At 46.7% G+C, this 25,115-nt stretch overlaps 1 protein-coding gene across 2 annotated transcripts in view; it reads left to right on the top strand.

Annotated features, from left to right (window-relative positions):
* The window catches only part of KIZ (kizuna centrosomal protein), an 824,452-nt gene that overhangs the window by 90,198 nt on the left and 709,139 nt on the right, over positions 1-25,115 (top strand). For both annotated transcript variants that reach the window (XM_078649325.1, XM_078649324.1), the window contains exons 3-4: positions 4,196-4,358; positions 20,342-20,434. In XM_078649325.1, the coding sequence (XP_078505451.1) occupies positions 4,196-4,358; positions 20,342-20,434 (256 nt within the window). The remainder of the gene's footprint in view (positions 1-4,195; positions 4,359-20,341; positions 20,435-25,115) is intronic.

Below are 25,115 nucleotides of genomic sequence, written 5' to 3'. Positions count from 1 at the left end.
GTGGGACGAGGCAGTGCGTCGTGAAACTTATGAGCGGTGCCCCCAGCCACGATGCGGTCACGGGTGTCGAAGTCAGCAGCAGCGACAGTGTCGGTGAGACCAGGATGGCGAAGTGAAGCGAGGCGATGCGGAGTGCGGTGCCCACAGGTCATGGTGCAAGCAGCGGCGACGATAGTCAGTGAGACCAGGGTTGCAGTGCGAGATGCTGACAGTACCTTCTACGGTGCTGTCAGGACACAGAGCCAGCAATGGAGTCAGTGATGGAGTCGGTTGCGTTTCTCTTCTGTGTGGCAACTGAAATAACGGTTCCAGAAACGGTACCCAGATGTTGGTGAAGGCTTTGCAGTCCCTGAGACTTCAGAACAGGGGGCAAGCTAGACTTCAAGCCCTTGGAGACACTCATCGCAAATAAAGAAAGTTCAGCCCAGTCCTTTCTCTGCCCAAGGCAGAAGCAGCAACTGCAGGCCAACTCAATAAAGCAGCAACACAGCGAAAGGGGCATTAGACCTCCTGGCAGCTCTTCCAGCTCTTCTTCTTGGCAGATTCCTTGATTTCAGCAAGTTCTAAAGTGTTGGGGTCTGGGCCCCAATATTTATACTCAAAATTCCTTTGTTTTCTGGTGGCAGAGAAGCTCTTTGCCCAGCCAAAACCAGTTCTGTCCTCTCTGGTGCAGCTGCCCCACAGGAGGTGGAGATAGCATTGTGTAAGGCAGACAGGGCCTATTCAGGTGCAGAGGAAATCTCCTCCCACCACTCTAAATGCAGACTGGCCTATTCAGTGCTAGTGAAAACACCTCACCCTACTCTGAATTCATCCCAGGTCTATTCAGCCCACCTGACTCATTCTGAAAAGGCAAGACACACATCAACCCCTCCCTGGTGGCTGTCTGAGAGAATGCACCTCGCCAGCCCCTGTCATTCCAAAGCCAGACCGTTAATACACAAACCAGCAGAGGCACACAGGATGGCTAAGCAAGAAAATACCCAGTTTCTAAAAGTGTTATTTTCAAACACACAATATAAAGATCATCTTTACTAAAAAGATGCATTTTTATATTCTGAGTTCAGGCATTCTAAACTCTATTTTCCATTGTTCCCATGGGCAATTATACATAAAATGTTATAAGTAAACTCCCCATTCTATCCTACGGGACAGATAGCCTTTCAATAGTGAAAAGCTAAATAGGTAGTATTTCACTACTAGGATATGCCACACACATCAGTACATGTCCTACCTTTAACATACACAGCACATTGCCCACAGTGGTATCTTGGGCCTACCTTAGGGGTGACTTATGTGTAAGAAAAGGGAAAATTGGGGCCTGGCAAGTGGGTGCACTTGCCATGTTGACATAGCAGTTACAAACTGCGCACAGACCCTGCAGTGGCAAGTCTGAGAGACTTTTCAGAGCTGCTTGTGTGGGTGGCACAACCAGTGCTGCAGGCCCACTATCAGCATTTAATTTACAGGCCCTGGGCACACTCGGTGCACTTTACTAGGGACTTACCAGTAAGTCAGATATGCCAATCATGGAAACTCCAATCCATTATACAATTTACATGAGATCATATGCACTTTAGCACTGAAAAGCAGTGGTAAAGTGCCCAGAGTCCTAAATCCAACAAAAACAGGGTCAACAACAGGAGGCCAAAAAGCAAAAAGTCTGGGTGTAAACCCGCTGAAAAAGCCATGTCTAACATTATTGAAGTAACTTACCCTCACTATGATCTTTAAGGAGGATAAACTTGTACTGTTTGTCATACTCTGCAGGAGAGAATGGCGGAATTTTCCCATTTGTTATCCTTGTGTGTGCTCTCTGAAGGAAGAATTGTATTGTTGGTTCTGTGTCGTCTGTAGGATTTTTGAGGCCCCTGACAAGACTTATTTTGAGGCCCCATGTTAATAATGTTACTGTACATTTTCTGCTAATTGATACCTGTGTGATGCCAAATAACCTTTCAGAACGGGGTTCACACTTAAACAGTTAAAACATTTCTTTCCAGGGCACCCAAAGTCCTTAAGAGGCTACTTGGCAAAGAGCGAGAGAGACTTAAGGGGCTCCTTGGAAGATGGGTGTCCTGGCAAATTGCCCACTTTTCCTATGCCTTAAAACGTCTCTGTGATGGTTGGAAGCAACTGAAAGGAGCTGTTCCCGGGTCTTGGAACTGAGCCATTTTCCATCAAAGGGTATACAAATATTCCCTTCTGCAATGTCCCAAATCACCTGGGCTCTCATAGTTTTTACGCAGAGGATGATTTTTGTAAGTAAGGTTAAAAACACCCACTTCCCAATTAAATGTATCAAACCTTCATCTAACAAGTGACCTTTAGCCTCCCATCCTGACTCAGTCATAGCCATGTCGCATAACTTCAGATTTAGTTTTCTTAAGTACAGCCTTCTTTTTCTCTGCACAGAAGAGTTGCAGCTGATTTGTCTACAGACAAAAAGGCTGGATACAGCCTCCTAGGAGAGGCAATTGTAATCCACTTAAAATAGACTTTCTAGCCATATGGAAGTGCTGTCATAGGTGGTCTTCTGAATACAACTGCTTTTTTTTACCTCTGTCCAGCCATTTGCACGGATCAACTCCAGTATAAAATGTGTAACTTGGTAAATCCAGAGACCATGCTGTGGTTTACACAAGGCTTATTCTCTAGAAAATTTAACTCGAAAGACATTCCTCATTTACTTATCGAAAGATCATCAAATTCATTTTTAACCATTAACTGAGCTATGTGCTCCATTTGCCCGTAATCTGTATTTCTTGGATGGCAAATCAGCATATGGCAAAATATATCCTCCGATGGATCGTTTAAACACATCGCCACACACGTGCTACCCGCCTAACTCCCTCAAAGATGTCTATCGCTTTGAGAGAAGTCATCTTGCACTTCCTCCGTTATTACACACCCTACAGAATTTTCACTTTGAAATACTGACCCTTACTTTCCATAGAGTTTGTGGCTCTACCAGAGACTTCTCTCAGCTGGCAATCAGCCTAGGGTATCCTTAATAAAAATTCACCTTATACGCATATGAGGGAGGCCTGTGTACCATAGAGGTTTTGTTCTAATGTTGGACAGCCAATATTATTGTGATTAACAACTGGCTCTTTGGGGACGAGATGACCCAGCCCATCATCTGGAGCTGGATCTGTTTGCGAATGGTGGGCCCCCACTTCCTCTATGGTTCTAAGGTCTGTGCCTCGTTACCCAAGGCTACAAAAACAACTTTATGGTTGTGGCAAAATGTATTGCAACACATTAAAGTGGTAAAAATAACCTATAAAAAAACACTGTAGGCAGGAGACTGGCTTGCGAGTGCCAGCAGAGCCCTGGATGTTATGGGTTGGGTGGGTTACATAGATCTCTCTAAGCTGGGTCTTTCTACAACTTGGGTATAAACTTTAGCCTCTTAAAGCCCTATTGGGAACTCTCCCGCAATTTAACCTGATAGAAGCTAAACTGACCTTGGAACCCGTAGGTGCATGAGGCATTGAAAGAATTTACCATTCCTTCGTAGCCGTACAAATGATCATTTGGACACTCTGTGTCAAATGGCAGGAAGAGCTGGGTGCCCTGGATGGGAGAGGCCACGATGGTCCCACTCACTGGCAGTCTTAGCCTGTCTCCATCTGATTCACTTCAACTATCTCTACATGCTCTACTACACGCTTGAGGTGCTTTGGAAAATGGCCATCATGTCCGGTTCCAAATGAACCCGCTACTCGTATTTGAAAGCCACATTCTTTCATATGGCCTGCGAATACCCAGTGATTTCACATTTCGAGTCTTGTGTAAAACACTCTCTGTAAGCTATATTGGGCAGTTCCTTCCAACTCACATCCAAGTTGGCCTTTCTGGGTCTGCTCAAATTGAGGGAGTGGGAGGGGTAAGGTTGTAGAAGTACCCAACCGTTCTGTGGGTTGGGATGTGTGCTTGCCAATAGCCATTTAGTGTGCAGAGGGTTCACTCCTGGCACATAGCATGACAGTACCCTCTTTTGGATCCACTTAGGAAACAGTAGCACCTAGATGCTGCTGGCTGGAATTGGTATGTTCTTATAAGTAAGGGCAGTGGTGTATGTTTGGCGGAACTGTTACTGTTTAAAAAAAAAGTATAGAAACAATTATCAATGTCAATGTGCCAGTCCTCAATCAGTGAAAACTGACCTCTATCTAAATCCTCTGTCCAGATCCCACTTGAAGTATGTGAAACTTAAAAACTCTTTGAAGGAAATATGTGAATGGGAAAAGAGAGCTCATCGGCGAAATCAGGAGATATTGCAAGATTTTGATCGCATTGAAGCTCATATTATGACTCTGACAACAAACACTGATAAACTCCAGCAGATGAAGGTAAGTCAAAGCACACACCTGCTATGACACTTTACAGAAAACATGGTTGATATTTGCTTCTTTATTATTCTTTGATTGATTTTATATTAACACAATACCGTTCCTTTCTTTCAACACTTTGCATGGATTATCAATAGCTTATATTTAGTTCAAAGCACCACAACAATGCCTTTCTTCCCACTCTCCCAGTTCCTGTAGAGGACCTTCTCAGTTTTCGTTCTCAGACGTTTTATTGTTTTTTTAAAACAAAGCCATTATAAAAAAATCCACATTACACTTCTGTTACAATACTTAAATGCTGGGGATGCTAATAAAGACCACGATTACATACAAATTAAGAGGACCATACAATTGAGTAACAACATAACATTCCTAAATGGCTACGCTAAGCAATCATTGTGGTGATCAATCGGTGTACAAAACTATGAAACGAGAGCGATGTAGAGCTCTGTGGCTCCTAAGCAACTGATGAGACATAACATAAGCATACAGGACTATCCAGAAGTCATATCATGGGGAGGAGAGAAATAAAAAGAAAGAGAAAAGAAGAGCCTCAAGTAGAACAGAGGAAGAGTATAGTGAAAAATAGAGAGGAGATATCTGCACTATAGTAATCCGACAAGACCACCAACGACCACATCCAAAAATAACAGTAGGAACAGTTGATGTCAGTAAACAATAATTGCAGCAAGCATTTAGCGACCTTATTGTTCAAGAGAACAGCTAATGTGATTTGCTTTTCTCTAAATATTTTTAAAGGAGTCCCAAAGGCGCCTAGATTTGGAAGAATTGTACAATTTTGCAGACAGGATGTTATCTGCTCCTCTGATGGAGAACTGTATAATCCACCATTTTTCAAAGGAGCTCACTGAGGTTAATATCCAGACTGATAGTATTGTCTTGGTGCCCAGTGACAACAATAGGTAAATCAGCATTGAGTTCTGTGTAGTGAAATCCGCTGAATGGGGTTTTGCAGGCAAACCAAGGGCAACAGTCAAAAATTAAATCTCGACGGATTCCTTTGTAATGTTGTGATGAACAAAGTTTGTAACTTAATCCATAACGGATGGGCCACTTTACATGTAAAACAAGTTTGTTCTAAATCCCCCATCGCCTCCCCACATCTCCAGCAAACATCTGTCATACTTAAGCCAATCTTTTCTAATCTAGATGGAGTCCAGTATGTCTTATGAGTAGACCAGAATCTGGTCTGCCCTAGAGCCTGTGCGATTTTTGCAATAAAGGGATATTGCCAATTTTTTTTTCTATGTGGTCTCTGGGATGTTCGAGTGTTGAGAGGAATGAGTATAAGTATGTAATTTCCGGGTAAGTGTTCTCAGCAAGTAGTTTTTGGGAGATTCTAGAAGTTTATATATGTGTGATACAGAATGGCCACTTGTCTTAAGGCTACCGAGTAAACCGGGTAGGTCAGTTGGATGAGGAGACTTCAATTTACCAACTGTGCTTTTCATTCTCAAGAATTTATTGAAATCGATGTCTGGTAAGTCGAATGTCACGCGTAGGGCCAAAAACGGAATAGGGTGTAATTGAGTGCCTGAATCCACGAGAGAGTTTTTACCATTCCTCGCCCACAATTTCCAGAACATCGTTCTCCCATCGAATTTAATTCTATGATATGCCAAAGGGAGGCCATCTTTAAACCAGTTATTTGTTTGTCTAACAGCATATCATGCAGGAGTAGGGCAGATACTGTAACCATTATTATGGATCTTGAATATTCCAATGGGAGTCTGGATATGTTGTGTATGGAGGGTAAGGAGCTAAGAGGTAAAGGATATGATAGCTGTATCTCTTTATTAAACCAGAGGGGGAACACGTCTCATGTATCTGGAATCACCAGGACCCTTGAGAAGGCAGGTATGCTTGTTGGTATCGTGGGTAGTCTGGAAGGTTCAAACCCCTACAGGTTTTACTCATCTTCAATATAAAATAATGGAGATCTTTGCTTTCTTGCCCTTACATAAACATGTGGATAGATAAGTATCCATGGATTTAAAGAAGAAAAGGGGAAAGGGCCACCATGAGCATACTGGCAATAAAATTGACCAAAGGCGCTACCATCATTTTAGCGATGTCGTCCCGACTCCTTCAGGTGATATTTTCGGGGTATCATGTGTTAAGCAGGTCTTTTTAATTTGGTGAGGGTTTTATGTTCATTAATGGATACAGTGTGTTTGAGATCTTTACCAGACCAGATACTTATGTACATGATAGCATCTGGTTGCCTCTAAAGGCCCCAATCGCCACTGGAGTGCAGTGGACATTTAAGGAGAAGGTCTTGGGTTTTCCCTGTTTAAACAGTAACCTGCCACTATTGAGTACCTCTCGATCTCCTTCATAATAACGGGAATAGTCAATTGTGCTTCCTCAGTGAACAAAAGAACGTTGTTGGCATAAGCTGCCACACCTTCTTTGCCTGAACTAAAATTGATACCTTTAATGTCTGGGTTAACTCTTAGTGAGTAGTTCAATGGCTTGAAAACCAAAAGAAAACGCAGGGGGGACCTGTTGCATCCTTTGTGACAACGAAAATGATTGAGATAGGTGACTATTGACCTTGACCTTCGCTGTCTGATTGGAATGAAGTGTCATAGTCATCCCCCAAGCGGTATTTGTGTAGGGCCTCTTGTAAAAACGACCAGGAGATTTTGTTGTAGGCATTTTTTGTGTCTAATGCAAGGGCAGATGTAAGTGTATGGGTGAGTTTCACTTTTTCCAAGACATGGCAAAACGTTATATTGTCTAAGGCAAGTCTACTGGCTCCAGTCTATGGGCTACAATCTTCGCATATATTTTACAGTCTACGTTGATGAGAGAGATTGGTCTATAGTTTTAACATCCAGGTGTTCCTTTCCTTCCTGCAGTATGACCATGATTATAGCTTCCGTAGTAGAGCTTGATGTTGCATATTGTTGAAAGCCAGGAAAGCCAACGTGTAAAGGCTTTGCCGCTTTCTCCGCATAACATTTACAGAATCTGGCCGAATAACCATCTGGCCCGGGCGCTTTCCCAGACCTGAGATTGTGTATGGCGGTTATAATTTCTTCCTCCACAATAGGTGCATAAAGAGTAAGTGCATCTACCTGCGAGACCTGAGAGAGGTAACATGAGTCAATATATTCATTGGTTATGGAAAGAGTAGCATTTTTATTGGAACTGTAATGGTTAGGATTTAATGTTCTGAAAACGTCAAGGATACCCTGTGTTGAGGATATAACCTCCTCCGCAGAGTTTCCTATTGTGGGTATGATGAATTTGTTCTTTGTACATTTCAGATATTTTACCATGGTTTTGCCGACTGTTTCTATTGCATAATTTCTCAGCATTGGAGACCTTAACCCATTTCCGAGCTCTTTTACTTAAAATTTGATTGTACTCTTATTGTAAGCCACGTAATTTAAATTACTTCAAATACAGGTTTGTTTTTGAGTGCCATTAGGTGAATCAAGAGGCATCTAAGTGTGGCTTTAAAAGCATCAAATCTCTTGCTGGGTGATGTGTCAGCAATATAATTCTCTTCTAAAAAGTGACCAAGGGTAGTAGCCAAGATGGCAGCCGAATAGGAGGTGCCTGCTCGTCGCTCCGTCTGACCGACTGGGCCCACCACCCAAGCACTGTATAGCTGGACCAGAGGACCCTCTACCCACCACAATTAGATCCCCAGGGAGCTCCAGAGGATCGAAGCCTCCCGAGATTTAGAGGCGGCGAGAAGGCCCGGGAGCTTGCGAAGCGGCTCGTGGGAGGCTGCCAGACTTCAGCCTGAGGAGAAGCTGCACCCTCAGAAATTCCACAGCGATGTTGTACTGGCTGGTAGGAAGGCACCGACCCGTGACGCAAGCCCGACAGAGTGACTTCCGCAACGACCCACACTCTCCGGAGGGACTGAGCTGTTCGAATCTGTTTTGAAACGGCATCGCTCGGCCGGCAGGATCGGGCAGACTGTTCTAGTATTGCAGCCGATGGCGGCTGGCATTCCACCGTCCCCACCTTGATCGCTGGACCTGCTCCCTGTGGCGCGAAAGCCACGAGGAGCGTAGGACGCCTTCCCCCCCAGCACTGGACTTGAATCCCAGCAGAGAGGTTCACGTCAGTGGCAGCCCTCGTAGCATGTCAACATGGAGCACGCTGCGGGGAGCGGGCCATCCAACCGAGCGAGCGAACGAAGAGATTGTGGAGGGCCTGAGCCCAGGACCCCACACATTTTGGAGCAACCGAGACGCTGGTCTGGCTTGGATTGGCCCGCAATCAACCGAAGGGTGAGTGGAGTGTCCTCCCTTGATGCAGCATCCACTTGCCTCCTTCCTGAGACCCACACCTAAGCCCCGAATACCCCTACGGACCTACGGGGACCCTGGGAATCCGCCCACCCGGGCCAAGGAGAGGAGGGGGAGGCCCCAGACTCCATATTCACTGCAGAGCTGACAGAACCTATTGAGAGCCCGGTGGTACAACGGAGGGGCCCGCGAAGCTAGAGGCCTAGAGAATAAATTGTCAAGGGATTGAACACTGCTACTACAGGCCACACACATACGTAGCCTCTCACCTGTAAGGAGCTGCAAATAGGAGAGGCTCTCCCGATGACGCAGCTTGTTCACGGTGGCCCCAGCAGGAGGACCCCAAGATTCCTTCCGGCGTATCTTTCTGATTGAATCTCTGACCCCCAGAAAGAGTCCCTTGGACAATATTTCCCCCTCTTCCCCTGGTCTGTGACGCAGCTAGAGTGGGCCCGGCATTGACCATAGACCTTACAGCACCTCTCCCAGCCAACACACAAGGAGTCCCCTGAGGCAAATGTTAGCGGGGCTCCCTCCTGCAACAACGGCTACACTCCACTACAATGGAAGCCAACTAGGGGAAAAAGGACCACTCGGTTAAAGATCTCCTTCTTTTTTCTTTAAACATCTAGCTCTGGCATGCTGCCCCCAGAAATGCAAAAGCCCTCAGACCCGGGGGATGCAGAAGCCCGTCTCACCCACTCCTTCATTGAAACGCTTTTTGCCTCCCTGCGTGAAGATCTAAAAACTATGACGACAGAATTGGCACATCAGATTAGAGACGTGAAAAAAGATGTAGATGCACTGTGGGAAAGGGTTGACACACTGGAGACGCAGAGCTCCAACCGAGACGAAGAGATCAAACAATTCCAACAGGAAGTGATCTGCCTCAGGGATCAAGATCTAGACCTTCAAGCGCACGCCGAAGATCTGGAGAACCACTTGAGATGCAACAATATACTCATCTGGGGTATACCGCACGGAGCGGAGGGCCTGAACATTGAGTCATTCGTATCTGGCCTTTTCAGGTCTATCCTGGAGGCCCCCCCCAGACCTGGAAATTAGGCTTGATCGCACGCATCGGGTGGGCCAGAGGAGGCCATCCCTGGTGCTCCCTGCTGATATCCTCACTTATGTTCATGACTTTCAACTTAAAGAATGCATTCTTCAAAAAGCAAGGGACAGTCACCCTGTCCAGTATCGGAGGCACCATCCTACTCTCTTTCAAGTCCTTGCTGCCTCTACGCTGCAAAAAAGGAAGGCATTCCAGCCGATCACGTCCCATCTCTAGGACATCAAAGTTCTGTACTCTTGGGGTCACCCCTTTCGACTCCTCTTCCGTCTGAATGTAGAGATCCATCAAATACACTCACTAAAAGTGGCTTGCCAACTGCTGAACCGCATGGAAAATTCCCCTGAAAGCCCACCATCGACTGCCGGTCCGGGCAGAGATCAAGACACTCGTAGATGGACGACGGTGGGCCACACTTCAACACGACTACACCCAGAGACAATAGCTAAAGAGCATCTGGCTGTCTTGGCCACCCTCGAGGTTGACTCTGCTGGCCCGGCATGAACGGGCCTCTGCTTCTCTTCTGGGCCCCCGGTGCTAAACTGACAATGGTCTCTCCTGGTCCCTTACTGGCCTGTTTGGAGAGGGGGTGGGCCCGGAAGGGACTGGGGGGGGCACGACGACTCGATTTGAACCACCCCTTTCTCGTACATCTCACCACCCAGGACATTAACCGTAAAGTTTATGAAAAGTTAACTGTTTGTTGTGTTGAATTTGGTATGTTGCGTCTCCTTGCCCCCGCACCATTGATCTGATTTTAAAGGCCACACTATCATTGTGCCGCGGGTATGGGTTAGCCATCCTTTCTGCCAGGAGGCCACAGCAATTTCCCCTCCCACCAATAGCGCACTACTTAACATTTCTATACGACTGTCGGCATGTCACAGACTCTTAAGATAATCACACTGAATGTCAAAGGGCTCAACAATCCAGTGAAGTGCCGCACCATCTCCCCTATCTCGAACACTCTGGAGCGCTCATCTGCCTTCTTAAAGAAACCCATCTCATCCCCGGGGCTACATACAGGCTTCACTCCAAGGTGTTTCCACAACAGCTGTTTTCCTCCCTGACCATCAAAACTGCAGTCGTAGCCATTCTCATCTCTTCTACTTTTCCTGGGAAGCGGAGTACTAAGTAAGTGGAACTCAAGGGAAGACTGTTAGCTTATTCCTTCACTCTAGGCTCGTACACTCTCACAATAGGCTCGATCTATACTCCAAACAAGGGATTTATTCATATGGCAGTGAAAGAGATTAGCGGATCTCCCGACAGGATGTTATTGCTGGGCATAGACCTAAATCTGGCCCTTGTTAACGCTCTTAACAGATCGGCCCAAAGGCAGGGGCAGTCGGGAGCTCTCTCCGCAGCGGGACACCAGACACTGCAGGGGGCGGACCTACTGGACATCTGGAGGTCCACACATCCCACAGACAAGAAATACACGTTTTACTTCCACTCCCAGAAAACATATGCGAGAATTGACTATATCTGGGGCATGCAGAGTATACAATTCCACACCCAACTAATAGAGAGATTATCTCGTTCACTATCTGATCACTCCGCTGTAATGCTAGCCCTCTCCTTACAAGGCACCTGCCTCCTGACTCGGAGACTCATTACTTCATTACCCTGAGGTGATCCAACAGGTTTCCAAAACTCTACAAGACTACTTAAGACAAATGACATCCCAGAGACCTCTGTGGCTACTCTCTGGGACGCTATGAAAGCGATTATTAGGGGGGAATTTATTGCCATTGCAGCCTCAGATAATAAGATCCGTAGAGACAAGAGAGACCTGTTGACGAAACCGGTACAGGAATAATAATGCATACATCAGAGGACTGGCGACAGTTAGAAGCCGCGCGAGCCAAACTAAACGCTTTGGATATAAACAGAGTAGAGTATACAGTGCTTAGACTTTACCATACCTTTTACATCGGGGAGATTGATGCAGGAGGCTATTGGACAACCGACTGAGAATACAAAGACAAGCAACTGGGATCACTTCGATCCTTACTGCGACAGGTGAAGAAAGAGACACAGACCAGTAGGTTATCGAAACATTTAGTCAATACTACGCATGGCTCTATGAGGCACAATATCTCTCACCGGACACCCACTGCCCAGTATCTACGGGATATTTTCTGAAGCAACAAGGTAACCCAAGGGAGGTTGACCAGGGACCTTGGGAATCAATTCTTTCAAACAACAGTGGTCCCTGGAATAGGGAATAAGATTGTAATAAATATAGACTCAATAGTAACTATATTTCAAAGGACATGTCCAGCCGCACAGAGGTCTAATATTTACTTATTCAGCAATAAACAAGGGATTTCAACAGAACAATACATAAAATGGGACACAAGCCTGTGTCCTACTTAGCAAGTACATTAACAGGAACAAGGGGGAACCAACAGGGAGTTCAGGCACAGCTTAACGGTTTGTTACACACAGGGAGTACAAAAGAGAACAAATCGCGAATTACACCTTTACACTTCAATGACAGCACGTTTTTTTGTATAAGGTTCTTAAGAGTGTCGACGGCATTTCAATCCAGTCTGAGGTTACGTGGATCATCATCAGGACATGAATTGCATACCTATTAATGTAAGAGCCTGTTATGCCAGGGGAGCGGCGGTAATAATTACGCGTCCCAGTTGGCTGCAATTCAGAGGCGGCAATATTAAACGTGAAAGGACATGCGGGTGCTCCGTATCCAGGGCAGGGATATTCTAGGGGATCCGATATTCGGTCCGGAAGAAGCACAATGGCGGGGTATGTCGGCAGGATCGCCGGGAGTTCAATAAAGTAGCAGCCACTCGATCGCGGGGTCATGCAGTACCAACACACTGCATGACCCCGCGATCGAGCGGCTGCTACTCATATCCCTGCCCTGGACATGGAGCACTGTAAAGCACCGCTATCCACTGGAGAAATAAAGGGGGAAACCCCATGCGTCGCAGTACTCTGTGCATATACTGCCATTCCACGGAGTCGAAAGCTTTGGCAGCATCCAATTGGCTTCCCCAGCCTCCAACGTGGGTTCCAGCACATGGAACATGGAGAAGAATGTGCGCAAGTTATGTGAGGTGGACCGCTCAGGTATGAAACCCGACTGATCCGGCAGAATCAATCCGTGCATCAGGGGCTGCAGCTTAGTGGCTATGATTTTTGCTAAGATCTTGGCGTCGATATTAATCAAGGACAGCGGGCGGTAAGAGTCACAGCGCTCCGGGGGTTTATCTTTTTTCAGCAATGTGACAATAAGTGCCTCTCTCAGTGATGGGGGAGCATACCGGTATCCTGAGCTTCCGCATAGACCTCCAGTAGATGCGGCGCAAGGAGATCAGTGTATTTCTTATAAAATTCGACCGGCAGCCCAGCTGGGCCCGGTGCCTTACCATTAGCCAACGCCGCTATTGCCAATTTGATGTCCTGCTCATCAATGGGGAGACATAGATACTGACGCTGCGCATCTGACAACCAAGCGCACGCGATGTAATCTAAGTACTCATCAAAGTCCTCAGTAGATAGCGTACTTCGTGTGCTATACAAATCCGCATAAAATATACGAAATTGTTCCGTTATAGCCTCTGGAGTGTAATGCTCAGCCCCCGCATCATCCACTATCCTATCCACCTGCTGCTGCTCTAGTCTCGCCTTAATCTTGAACGCCAGAATCCGCCCTGCCCTACCCACCTCACCGTATCGCCGAGCCTCGTGCCTGCGAGATATATATTTAATCTCCGCCTGCGCATCATATTCTACCATCAATTCCTTTATCTTAGCCATTTTAGACAGTTCAGGCCGGGTAGCGTAATCATGCTCTAGATCACGCAATTCGGATTCAAGTCTCTGTAATTGCGTTCTTATATCCCGAAGTATGCTCGCTGCTGTACCAATACATGTCCCTCTTATGGTGACCTTGAAGGCCTCCCACAGCGTTGCAGCCTGATCAACCGTACCCTTATTCAACATAAAGTATTGCACGATAGCGTCATGTATGGTTTTGTCATAGATCGGATCTAGTAGTGCCTCAGCGCGCAACCGCCACGTAAAAGGACGATGCACTCCAGCCGGATTTCTCAAAAGCAGGCGCACCGGGTTATGATCCGACAGCGTACGAGCAAGAGGCGCCACCTCTACCACCCACTCCATGAGCTCATCACCAACCAGCCAGTAGTCAAGCCTCGACCAACTGCCATGCATAGGTGTCGCATGCGTACCTTCCTGCCTTTCCGGATTTCGCACTCTCCACACATCGTGCTATCCAAACTCCTCCATTGTCCGCAACACATTCGTGGCAACTCTGGGGGTGCGGTGCGTCTCCGGATTACACTTATCCAACTGCGCATCCAGGTACGTATTCAAATCTCCCCCCCCCAAACAACAGGCGCATCAGGCCATTCCCTCAATTGAGCACAGATACGAGCCACGCACGCCGGATCATCCACTATTGGGCCATACATATTCACAACAATGATCAACGTGCCACGCAACTTCCCGCACACCATAGCACATCTCCCCTTATCGTCTGCATATGTGTGTAACATTTGAAAGTCGACCCCTCTTTTAATCAAGATCAACACTCCCCCTGCATAGGAGGAATATGAGGCAGCAAGCTGAAAACCTGCCCACCTGCCCAGTGCCCTGCACATTGCATGTGGAGCCAGGTGCGTCTCCTGCAACAGTGCCACTTGTACCCCATGCCTGTTCAGGTACGCTGACACCTGTCGTCCTTTTTAGGGGAGTTGAGGCCGCGAACATTCCAAGTTAGCATGGCACAATTTTCAGCCATTAAACATACATTTTCGCAATAAGAACAGTTTGTGACATAGAGCCCCCTGGGAGATTACGCAAGCAATCGCAGAGCAACACTAACGCCTTGCATGGTAAATACCAACTTTCGCAATTGTGATCGATCTCAATGTACAAAAAATCCAACACATACAAAAACTGCAACAAAAAAAACGCCACCCTCCCCCCGCCACCTACTCCAACCTCCCGATCAGGTCGAGACCAGCCCCCCCGCCACCCTTACAACAACCATTCAGGTAATACCCACTAGGGGAAGAAGCACAGCAGCGTGTACACGCACCGAAGTGCGGCCGCCGGAACTATTTCCATCATATTCCCGCTGAATCACTTTCAAATATTCGTCAAGAAAATAGTGCACCGCCCCGCCCTGGGCCCCCGGGAGAGCAACAATCATGGCAAAAGTTCCCGCCTACCCCAACACAACTAACCATTCTGGAAAAAAAGAGAGGCCCAACATTACAGTCATGAGACATTAGTCAAGCACAGCAGTAGACATTCTATCAATCTGCGTCGTCCAGCCCGGAAGCCGTCTGCTCAACAATTGTCCGTTGTTCCCGTGGCTTGACCTTACAGATGTGTTTCGTGAACTTCAATGCAGATTTGGCACCTGTAAAGAAATGTGACTGTTCCTCATGAGATATTTTCAGCTTTGCGGGATAAAGCATAGTGTATGGTACCTTCCCCTCCCTAAGCAGCTTTTTCACCGGGACAAATTCACAGCGCGCCGACTGAACCGTCGGGGTATAGTCTGGGAAGAAGGAAAGTGTGTCGCCCTTGTACATCACCGGATCTTTTGCCCTTGCCTCCCTCAGAATAGAATCTCGGTCTGCATAATTGAGTAGCCTGGTGATGATCGGCCGTGGTGGCGCACCTGGTTTTGGTCTGGGCCCCAAGGACCTGTGGGCCCTTTCCACATTCATCACACTGGACAGAGCAGTCCTGAAGAGTTCCCGCAGCATGCCGTCAATGAAAGGCTCCATCTTGGATATAGGTGTAGTCTCCGATAGGCCAAGATTTCGTACATTATTGCGCCTAGATCGCGCCTCCAAATCTTCGTTTTTCACGCTGATCACCTCCAGGATCTTTTCCATTTGGAGGAGCTGCGTGCGGGTCTCAGCCTGCGTGTCGTGACCATCGGACACCCTATTCTCCAGCACATCTAACCGTTTTTCATGTTTGTCTACCTTCTTTTTCACCATGTCCAGTCCGGTCGACAATGCATCAATTTTGCTGTCTATGGACTTCATACCCGCGCGCAGCTCAAGGAGTATCGTTCGGTTGTCATCCTCGGTTTCATCTGGCGTAGATGTTGCACCACCAATCTCGCCCTGCTCATGCTGACCATCCACCACCCGCGTTAGCCGCTTGTTTTCAAAGGTCAGTTTGGCCTGTCTGGGCTCTGACTTGCCCATGACGCCACGTAGCGTGCCCCAGCAGTCCGAGAACTCCTACACCCCTGTGAGCAACAATTGGTACAAATGTCTCGACTTTGTGGGGCCCCTTAGCCCTCCGCTGTGTCTGCACACTGTGTCCTGGCGTTTCCACCCTACTGTGTCACTGGGGTCGCCAAATTGACCAATGTCTCCAGCTTCGTGTCAGCATGTCGTAGTCCAGAAATGGAGGGGGGTCACTAGTCGCCGTCCGGCCATCTCAATGCACACCTGCAGTAGACACCTACAGCGCCATCCAGGACCTCCACCGCCCGCAGTCCCTGCCGGACCCCCACCGTGGCCACCCACTCGCCCCTGACCTAGGCTAGCTCAGGGACATAGCAATGCAGCCAATAAGTGGTGCCCCACAGATCCCGCAGACAACACAGAGCCCAGTCAGGCACCGCAAGTAGCGCCGTCCTAACCACAGCTCTTAGAGGCCCCGCCGCAGAAGACCCTCAAGGCGCCACCGCCTCCCACAGGCAGTATGCCCCGCCAGCCCCACGCCGCCAGGCCCAGTGAGCCCGGTCCCAATTAGTGCCCCACTCACCAGTACCAGCCTCGTGCCAAACCGCTCTGTGCCCTCCTCTCCGTGTCTGTGGGGACACAGTAGTAGGCTTTCGATTCCTCGCTGCCCAACAGTCACTTCCGCTGGCCGCCAGCAGCACCGTGGTTATCCGAGGCCGGAATTGCCATGGACTCGCACGTAAAACCCAGCTCAGCACAGCTCTTCCAGCCGAGCAGCACTTCCCGGCCCCTCGTACCGCAGCAAAGTCACCTCGGGCGAAAGCGTAGCAGCAGCAGCGTCTCCTGCCTCTCAGCGCCTGCCTCCCAAGTCCACCACGCCGTAGAGACAGGTTCCCAGCTCACGCTCACAGCTCCGAGCGCGGCGCCGCCATCTTGTCCGTCACTGTTCCCGTCCGCTGCCTTCAAGGAATCGGTGCGAAGGCGCGGTTCCCAGATTCTCTGCACCGGCTCGATTTGCGCCGCCGCTCTCCCAGGCGCGTCCACGGCCTGCTTTCAGCGGGGTTCAGGATGGTATTTGCCCGGTGTAAGATCCACAGCGCCGAGCTCCCTTACAAGGCAGCCATTCCGCTACGCGCCGTAGCCACGCCCCCACCAAGATACATACACATACTTCTGTGTGTATAGCCTGACATACAAACCACAACACACAACCCATAACGTCTGTCGATAAAAAGAGGGGGAAGCAACATAACCCACCTCAGTGATGTCAGAGATGGTACGAATATTCATACTATTCATACTGTTCGCTTAGGTGCAAGACAGGGCTCACCATGGCTCCAACTGCCCGTCCCAGGCGCAATCTTTAATTTAAAGAACCAGAATAAGAGGGTATAGCCAGTTTTAGTGTGATTACAATCTATCCCAATATTGCCAGGTTTCTCTCATCTAACTTCAAAAGGGTGATAGATGAAAGAGAAACCGGTGAAAGAAAAGGTGGGGGAAAGAAAAACTAACTCACCTTAAAACATATACCAAATGAGACCCAATTAGATCTCTTCCTCTAGGGGTGGATAAAACTCCCTAAGGCTTCAGTGTCACTTCAGTGTTTGATGCGTCTGGATCCGGTTTTAAAACACCCGTGAAGATAGAGATAAAGAAATCCCCATGTACTAGTTTTTATATTACAACTTATATATTGAATGTAAGGAGCCTGCCAGGCCACTCACCACGGTCTTTAATGTAAACTTGCACTGTATCTTGATGTATTAGTGCAAAAATAATTGTGCGTGGTCTCGTCCTCTTTGTATAAGTAGGACCTCCGCTCTGCTACCACCAATAGTGGAACCTGTGAATATAAAGTTGCAACAGGCGTCTGTTATCTGATCACTTCATGAGGCACAAGTTAACCATTATTGTCCGTGCCTCCTTGACCTTTTCACGGTTGCTCAAATGTCTAACCATACCCAAATTTTAATGTTGGAAACATGCCGATAATATCAACATTAATTAAGGGGGTCCCCCTCCCCCTATTCAATGATTAAGCAATGTGAGAATTTCATTTTTTATTTACCGGTGTTACCCCCTCTCTTGGACAGCGGGTTTGCTCCCTTCTTTTTTTTTTTTAAATACTAGTCTCCATTGACCTAGAAAAAGCCTTCGACGTAGTGGACTGGGGCTACCTACTCGAAGTGCTGCGACTCACAGGATTTGGTCCTCATATACGCCGTTGGGTCCAGCTGCCATACACTGACCCTAGCACTAGAGTACGCGCTGGTCCCTGCCGATCGGAACCGTGGGCCCTGGGGTTGGGGACTCGACAGTGCTTCCCACTTTTAACGTTCCTATTGGCGCAAGTGATGGAGCCCCTGGTTGTATGGGCACGTCAGAACCTGTGGGACTGGGGCATATGCCTGGGCGATACCCATTACATAATGTCACTGTATGTGGATGACGCGCTCTTCTATCTCACTTCCCCATTTGTAGCCCTGTCAACATTGTTGTAGTTACTAGATGAACTTGGAGGCCTGTCCAGACTCCGGCTCAATGGTAATAAATCTCTGCTATTTCTCCTGGCGTCCCTGGTCTGTACGCCAATGGCTCATCTCCTGAGCCTGGTGTTGCACTGGGAGTTGGCTCAATTCCGTTATTTAGGCATTCAGTTGTCACATAACGAGACGCAGCAACTGCGCATCAACATGAACAGGGTCCTAGATGCCCTACAGAAGTCATTGACTTTCTGAAATACATTGCCCCTATCACTGAAGGGTAGATTGGCTGTCGCCAAAATTGTGTTAATGCTGAGATGCCTGTATAGTCTACAGAACACGCTCTGTCCCAGACCCATGAAGGTATTCAAGCAACTGAATTCTATTCTTATCTTACCTTTGTGGGCAGTTTGTCCAGTAGGGTGGCATTGGCCACACTGACTCAATGGTACGAAGATGGGGGCCTGGAGGTTGCAAGACTTGACCTGTACTACTATGCTGCACATCTACAAAATGCGGCCCGGTGGCTCGATGAGGGCGACAACTTGGAAACGCGCCTACTAAAAGGGTTAGTGGCCCCAGATCGACTATCCGAAGTGGTAATGAGGGGAGTGGGAGTTGCAATGGACGTGCCATACGTTGTTGGCCAGACAGTGATAATATGGCAGCACTTTGTTGAAGCGATCCTGAAGTGATCCGCATTCCACTGAGACCTTCCAGTCTGGCCACTAGTGCTGATGAGGCAAATGATGGATAATCCGTCCTTCCAAGCTTGGAAGGACGGTGGGTATGCCTTCCTGGGAGACTTATGAGAATTTTATCTCCATCGAACAGGCCTGCGAGGACTTCGCATTTGGGCCAAGGCACTTCTTACACCATGCTGGACTAGCCGAGGTGGCCAAATTGACCTGGCCCAAGTACCCTACCACGCCTCAACCCACTCATACTCTGGACATATTTCTGTCCTATGGTGCAGGACGACACTTGATTACACTACTACATAAGGTGATGAGGGTGGATGCGGCCAGTCCCCCGCTCCAGGCCTGTGCGATGTGGGATCCTGACTTAGACATCTCATTAGACAGTAAGGTATGGACTGCAATCTGCGACCTAACTTATGCAGTCTCCAGTAATGCCTTCTTTAAGCTCCTACATTTCAATTTCCTCCACAGAGCCTATCTAAACCTTAAGAGCCTTCACCCCATATCCCCTGCCCCACAGGACAGTTGCCTGCGCTGTAACACCAGTGGGGCGGACTTTCTGCACCTGGCATGACTGTGCTGGGTGGTGCAGGACTACTGGGCTCAGGTGGTGATGGACTTAAAAGGACCACACACCTACAAATTGAATGCACACTGCTAAATTGTCTGCTGGGCTATGTCAAGTGACCAAAGGGCCTTAGGATGGACTATAAATGTTTGCAATTGGCGCTGGTATTGGCCAGAGGTACAGTTGCTCTTTCCTTGATCAGCCAGCGTACACCCGCAGTCGAACATTGGTACAGAGATGTGCCGGAGTGGTTACTAGTGCAGGAAGTACACATGAAAATGAGTAGATATGACGAAAAACTAGAAGAGGGCCTCCAGGATTGGAGGAACGTATGTGATACATTTCTAGACCCACATGCAACCACTGAATCCTCTGATAGTGCTTCCACGGGTGAGAGTGTGTGTGATGACTTGACCCCATGGAGGGATGGAAACTAGCCCTATCAGTATTGAGGTGATATGTCCGCAACTTAATGTATCAAGGGGTGCCGGAGACTGGCCGCCAGTGTGTTTGATGGTTGAAAGACTGCCTCCTCCAGCACGATTTGCCATGTATTCTGTACAGTGCTTCTCAAACTGCTGTATTCTGTTCTTTAAAACTGAAAAAGAAAGTTTTCTTTTTTTAATCCATCTTTCTATTTCTTCAGTCAGAATATGAGAAATGCAAGCAGACGATGGTGCAGACCTTTAAGAAGAGCAAACGGATCTCCAGTGATGAAGAAGATAAAAATAGCGGGCAGGTAACAGCATTTCAAAATAATTTTCTTTCCTAACTTCTAAAAGGGCACGGTAGCATGATTACATTGCCTTGTTTTATCACAAATTTGCTAATTCTGTGCTCAGTTTCTATCAAAGATTTTAGGTATAGTACGTTAATGGCCTTTTAACCTCCATATCTCTCTACCCTGGTGCATCGTAAATGTCATGAGAACTCAATATTTTAATGTAAAGTAATGTCCATGAGTGTTAAACTATTTTGTGTCTTCTTTTGATTTCCTGCACTGTGCTGCTAGTGCAGTAACTGACATATCAGTTGACATAGTATTGTGCTTTATGCTATTATGACTAATGCAGGTCTGAAGCATTAGGTGTAGCCACATGGGTGGTATTCACTTTATATGAAGTTAATAATCCTGCAGCGACAAGCTCTTAGCTCAACTGTCACCAATTGGTCATAACTATAGAGTCATGAAGGCCCAATTTATAACATGTGGTAAACGAGATGGCTAGGTGGCATTTCATGTGGATCTTCCTACTCTAGAACAGTAAAGGCCTTTGGGAGCATGGGGGTCTATTCAGATTTTTCAAGTTCATCTTGTATCCCTTACTAGCTGCTCTGCCAGCACCACATACTTAACAATCGGAAGGGTCATGGCATGTTCTAGATGACACATTATTTGTTCTTTCATTATACAATGGCGATAAGGTTTCCAGGTGGCATGCCACAGCAAAAGTGTCAATTTTCTGCATTTTTAGGTCGAGCGCAGCGCGCTTGCGCTGCTCTAGGAGAGGCCCTCTTGGAATCACTCCAGACTTCCAAGAGACTTCTCCGTGTGGGTCGGCCTCCTCCCACACATTCCACAAGCGTTTGCGTGTGGCTTTCAATCATGAAGCACGCAAATGGCCAAAGACGGGTGCATGTCCCGCCTTTCCTCTAAACTTTCACTTCCATGGCCTAGGGGTCTTGGGAGCGAGCAGCGGCGCGCATTGTGCCAGCTTCATTCCTCCCTTATCGTTATCTTGGCTCATGTTACTAATTAAACAAAGCACGTTCGATTTCGCGGCCGCGCTTGTTTATACTTTTTTTCTTTCTTTTCTCTCTGTGGTATACACAACAAAAAATATAAATCGTATGTCTCATTAGCAGAGGCATATGTTCGACTAACACACTTATTCGCCAATAAAAAGTGTGCATTCTCCAACGGTGTGCTTTTTGCAAGTTCCCTTTATCATTAACTAGAACGTCTTCATGCGGAGCTCTCACCTGGCCGCTCTGTCTGCGAAATCCTTGAGCATTTTAAGAGTGGCTCTTTCTGACCACGCCGCCAATATCCAGAGACAAGTCTGGGCCAGCGATGCGATGCTGCCACCTGCAGGCAATTTCTAGGAACTAAAAAAGCCAGTTTTCTTGCAGAAGAGTCAAGCGCGGGGCCCAAATTTGTAAGGTATGTCGAAGCGAAAGATAAGAATGTCTATACCGGTTCTGTACTGATACTTTTCTGACATCAGTGAGAACTTGGATAGAAGTTGCAATACTGTCTAAAATATTTTCCAACTGTGTTTTACTGCTTTTTCAAATAGAAACAAAGAACAACCATACAGTGCGAGAGTCTCAGTTTCATATTAAAAACCTCCGGATAGCAAGAGGTACAGACGTTTGCAGGCGCGGGTTTTTTTGTTCGCTAACTCGACCCGAAGGTATTGGAGTGCTTTACATGAGCACCAGTTATTTTGCACAAGGATACATTCATGGTTTGGTAGGCAAGGGAAGATTACGTGATTTGCCAAGAATTACAGGCAGTTGAGCTGACGCTCGAACCAGATTCCCCATTCCAGAGTCGGCAGCATTGGCCGTTATGCCACGTTAGGTTATGCATCGACAAAGAAGAATGTATAACGGTATATACATAACTTGAACTAAGCTGACAAGCCAATCTTCAGTCGATAGCCCCAGCATATGCACACGTGGTCGCCATATGCCCATGAATGCACATTCCGATCAAGAAGGTTACCCCATATCCTCTGAACTGGTATCAGAACCAATACTTTCTACAACTAAATCCTTACAGGGCTGCCTGTGTCTTTCATCCTTCCTTGGTAGATGGGACGATTATTTTTAAGTAAATATAATGAACACGTTTAAAATCAGTATAAAAGTTGCATTGCGAGGTACAGGAATGGCCAATATTAAATAATTAGGATTAATAATATTAATATATTTTTTTATTATTTTTTTTTTTTCTCCTCATTTGCCTTCTCGCCGCCCATTACTCAACGAGACCACCCTAGGCTTTTTACCTCATTTACTGGCTTTGCAGGAAAAAAAGGCTTGTGCAACGCTATTCGGAAGTGAGACTCTCCTCCGGGCATAGCCCTCTGAGTGGAAAGAACAGAGAGTCTTCCTCCAGAACGTGTCCACCCTTACCGCAAGTCTTCACTATACCTGGGAAGACTTCAGCCGATGTAGGCGAAGGCTTAATCATTGGATTTGTATTTTTTTTTTTTTAAAAGATCTTTTCCCTCACCCAAAACACAACAAAATGGAGTCCAAAATCTATATCTTTTTTTAGTCTGATCCGAAATATCCAACTTAGCAATAAATCTCATAGCCCGTAACCAATCCAGTTCTGTTGGGGAGGCCGGTGAAACCCATAGTTTACAGATCTCTCTCCGTGCCAAAAGTATAGCATAGAAAATGAGTTTAGCATTATCGTCTGTACCCTTACCATGCAGGTCAAGTCTTCCAGATATAACTAGCTCAAGGCTTACCTTGATCTGCCGGTCAAGGGCTCTTGACAAACAGCTACTCACGGCCTCCCAAAATTCTTTTATCTTCGGACATAGCAGGAACATGTGCAGGTCATCTTCGTTAGGACTCTTGCACTTGGGGCAAAGCACCACACCGCCAGAGCTGAATTGAGAAAGTCTTCGAGGGGACCAATATGCCCTCTGAATCGTAAAGAAATGATTCCACCTTAAATTTGCAGGTTTCACTATTTTATAGAGCATAGACATTGTTACTTGCCATTGTTCTTCTGTTGCGATCTTCGGCAAGCAATCTCCCCACAGGGTCTCAGGCAACTTAAAGGGGCCGTCCTCCATCAGCCAATATCACAATGCAACTTCTATTTTAAATAGGCAATTTGAAAAAAGCTTCTCCTCCAACTCGTTGTAACTTCCTATTTGATTCTCCATTTCCATTGACCAGCTCTGAATCTGCAAATATTTAAACCTGGAGAAACTCCGGCCCCATTCTTGTTCACAGAGTCCCCAAGAGATCAACTTCCCATCAGGAAATAAATCCTTCCATCTCTGGAGGCCCAACTCTTTTAGTGGTCGAGCCAGTGCATCTTTTGACCAGAGGGGAGACCCTGGTGCGTCCCAAATCAGAGCCGTGTAGCTATAATATGGAATTTTTAATGCCCTGCTGATTCTGAACCACAGCTCTGCTAAATCTCTAAAACCCTTTAGCCTAACCTTTTTAAAGAATTTCCGATCAGCAAACTTATATAAAAAACCATGCTTATTAAAATTATACTTTCTGAGCATTGCACAAAACATTTTCCCAATCACGGAGTTTGTCGGGGTATCCAGCAGCATTCTACAATTTTTCAACAAGAAGGCCCATGAATAAAGTTGAAAGTCCGGGACCGCTAAACCTCCTTTAACAAGTTTTCTACTAAGCATCTTCCAAGAGAGACGGGCCCTTTTGAAGCCCATAAGAAGGAACTGATCTATCTCACTTTGTAGCTTTACAAACCACTCTTTCTTAAATATCAAAGGAACTGTTTCAAACAAAAATGTTATCTTTGGCAAAATCATCATTTTCACCAAGTTTGTCTGGCCAAACAGAGACAGCGGTAGATGTGCCCAACCTCGTAGGCTAGCACTTATCTCCTTTTTTAGCTTGAGAAAGTTAACTTTAGTGAGATCCCTAATATCCTGTGTTATCCTAAACCCAAGATATCTCATCTCACTCTTGCAGACAATTCCCTCAGCATTTGTGTTCTAAATCATAACTTCTGTTTTGTCTTTATTTATAGGATAGCCTGAAACAGCCCGACCTCCTTGGTCAGATATAAAAGACACTCCATTGACTGTTGTAAATTAGGGGTTTAGATAATTATATCGTCGACGTATAGCCCAATCTTTTTAGACCAACCTTCAAATTCAAATGGAACAATATTCTCTGCAGCTCTTATCTTACACGCTAGGGGCTCAATGTTTGAATCAAATAAGAGTGGTGACAGGGGATACCCTTGTCTGGTCCCACGCATAATTGGTACTGGCTGAGTAAGTATCCCATTTACTAACACTCTAGACATGGGGGACTGATATATAGCTGCAAGGGATTTGCTAAAGTTATTACCTAAATTGAGATGTTTTACTAAAGCATGTAAGTAGGCACAGTTTACACGGTCAAACGCCTTGGCGGCATCCAACGCAATAACCGCCAAGGGAAGATCATGGGCCGAAGCCATATTCATGGTACCAATAAGTGAAAAGGTTAATTCTTTCATATATCTGCCCTTTATAAAACCTTTTTGATATTCGTGGACTACCTTTGGGATAACAACACTCAATCTATCAGCCATCATTTTTGCAAAATATTTATAATCACAGTTAAGTAACGATATAGGCCTATATGAATCCATATACTTTGGTGACTTTCCTGGCTTCGGTATTGGTATGATAGTTGCC

This window comes from Lissotriton helveticus, chromosome 6 (assembly GCF_964261635.1).
Source record: "Lissotriton helveticus chromosome 6, aLisHel1.1, whole genome shotgun sequence".
Lineage (NCBI taxonomy): Eukaryota > Metazoa > Chordata > Amphibia > Caudata > Salamandridae > Lissotriton > Lissotriton helveticus.
The sequence above is the reverse complement of the archived record's forward strand: the minus strand, read 5'-3'. Positions and strand labels throughout refer to the sequence as shown.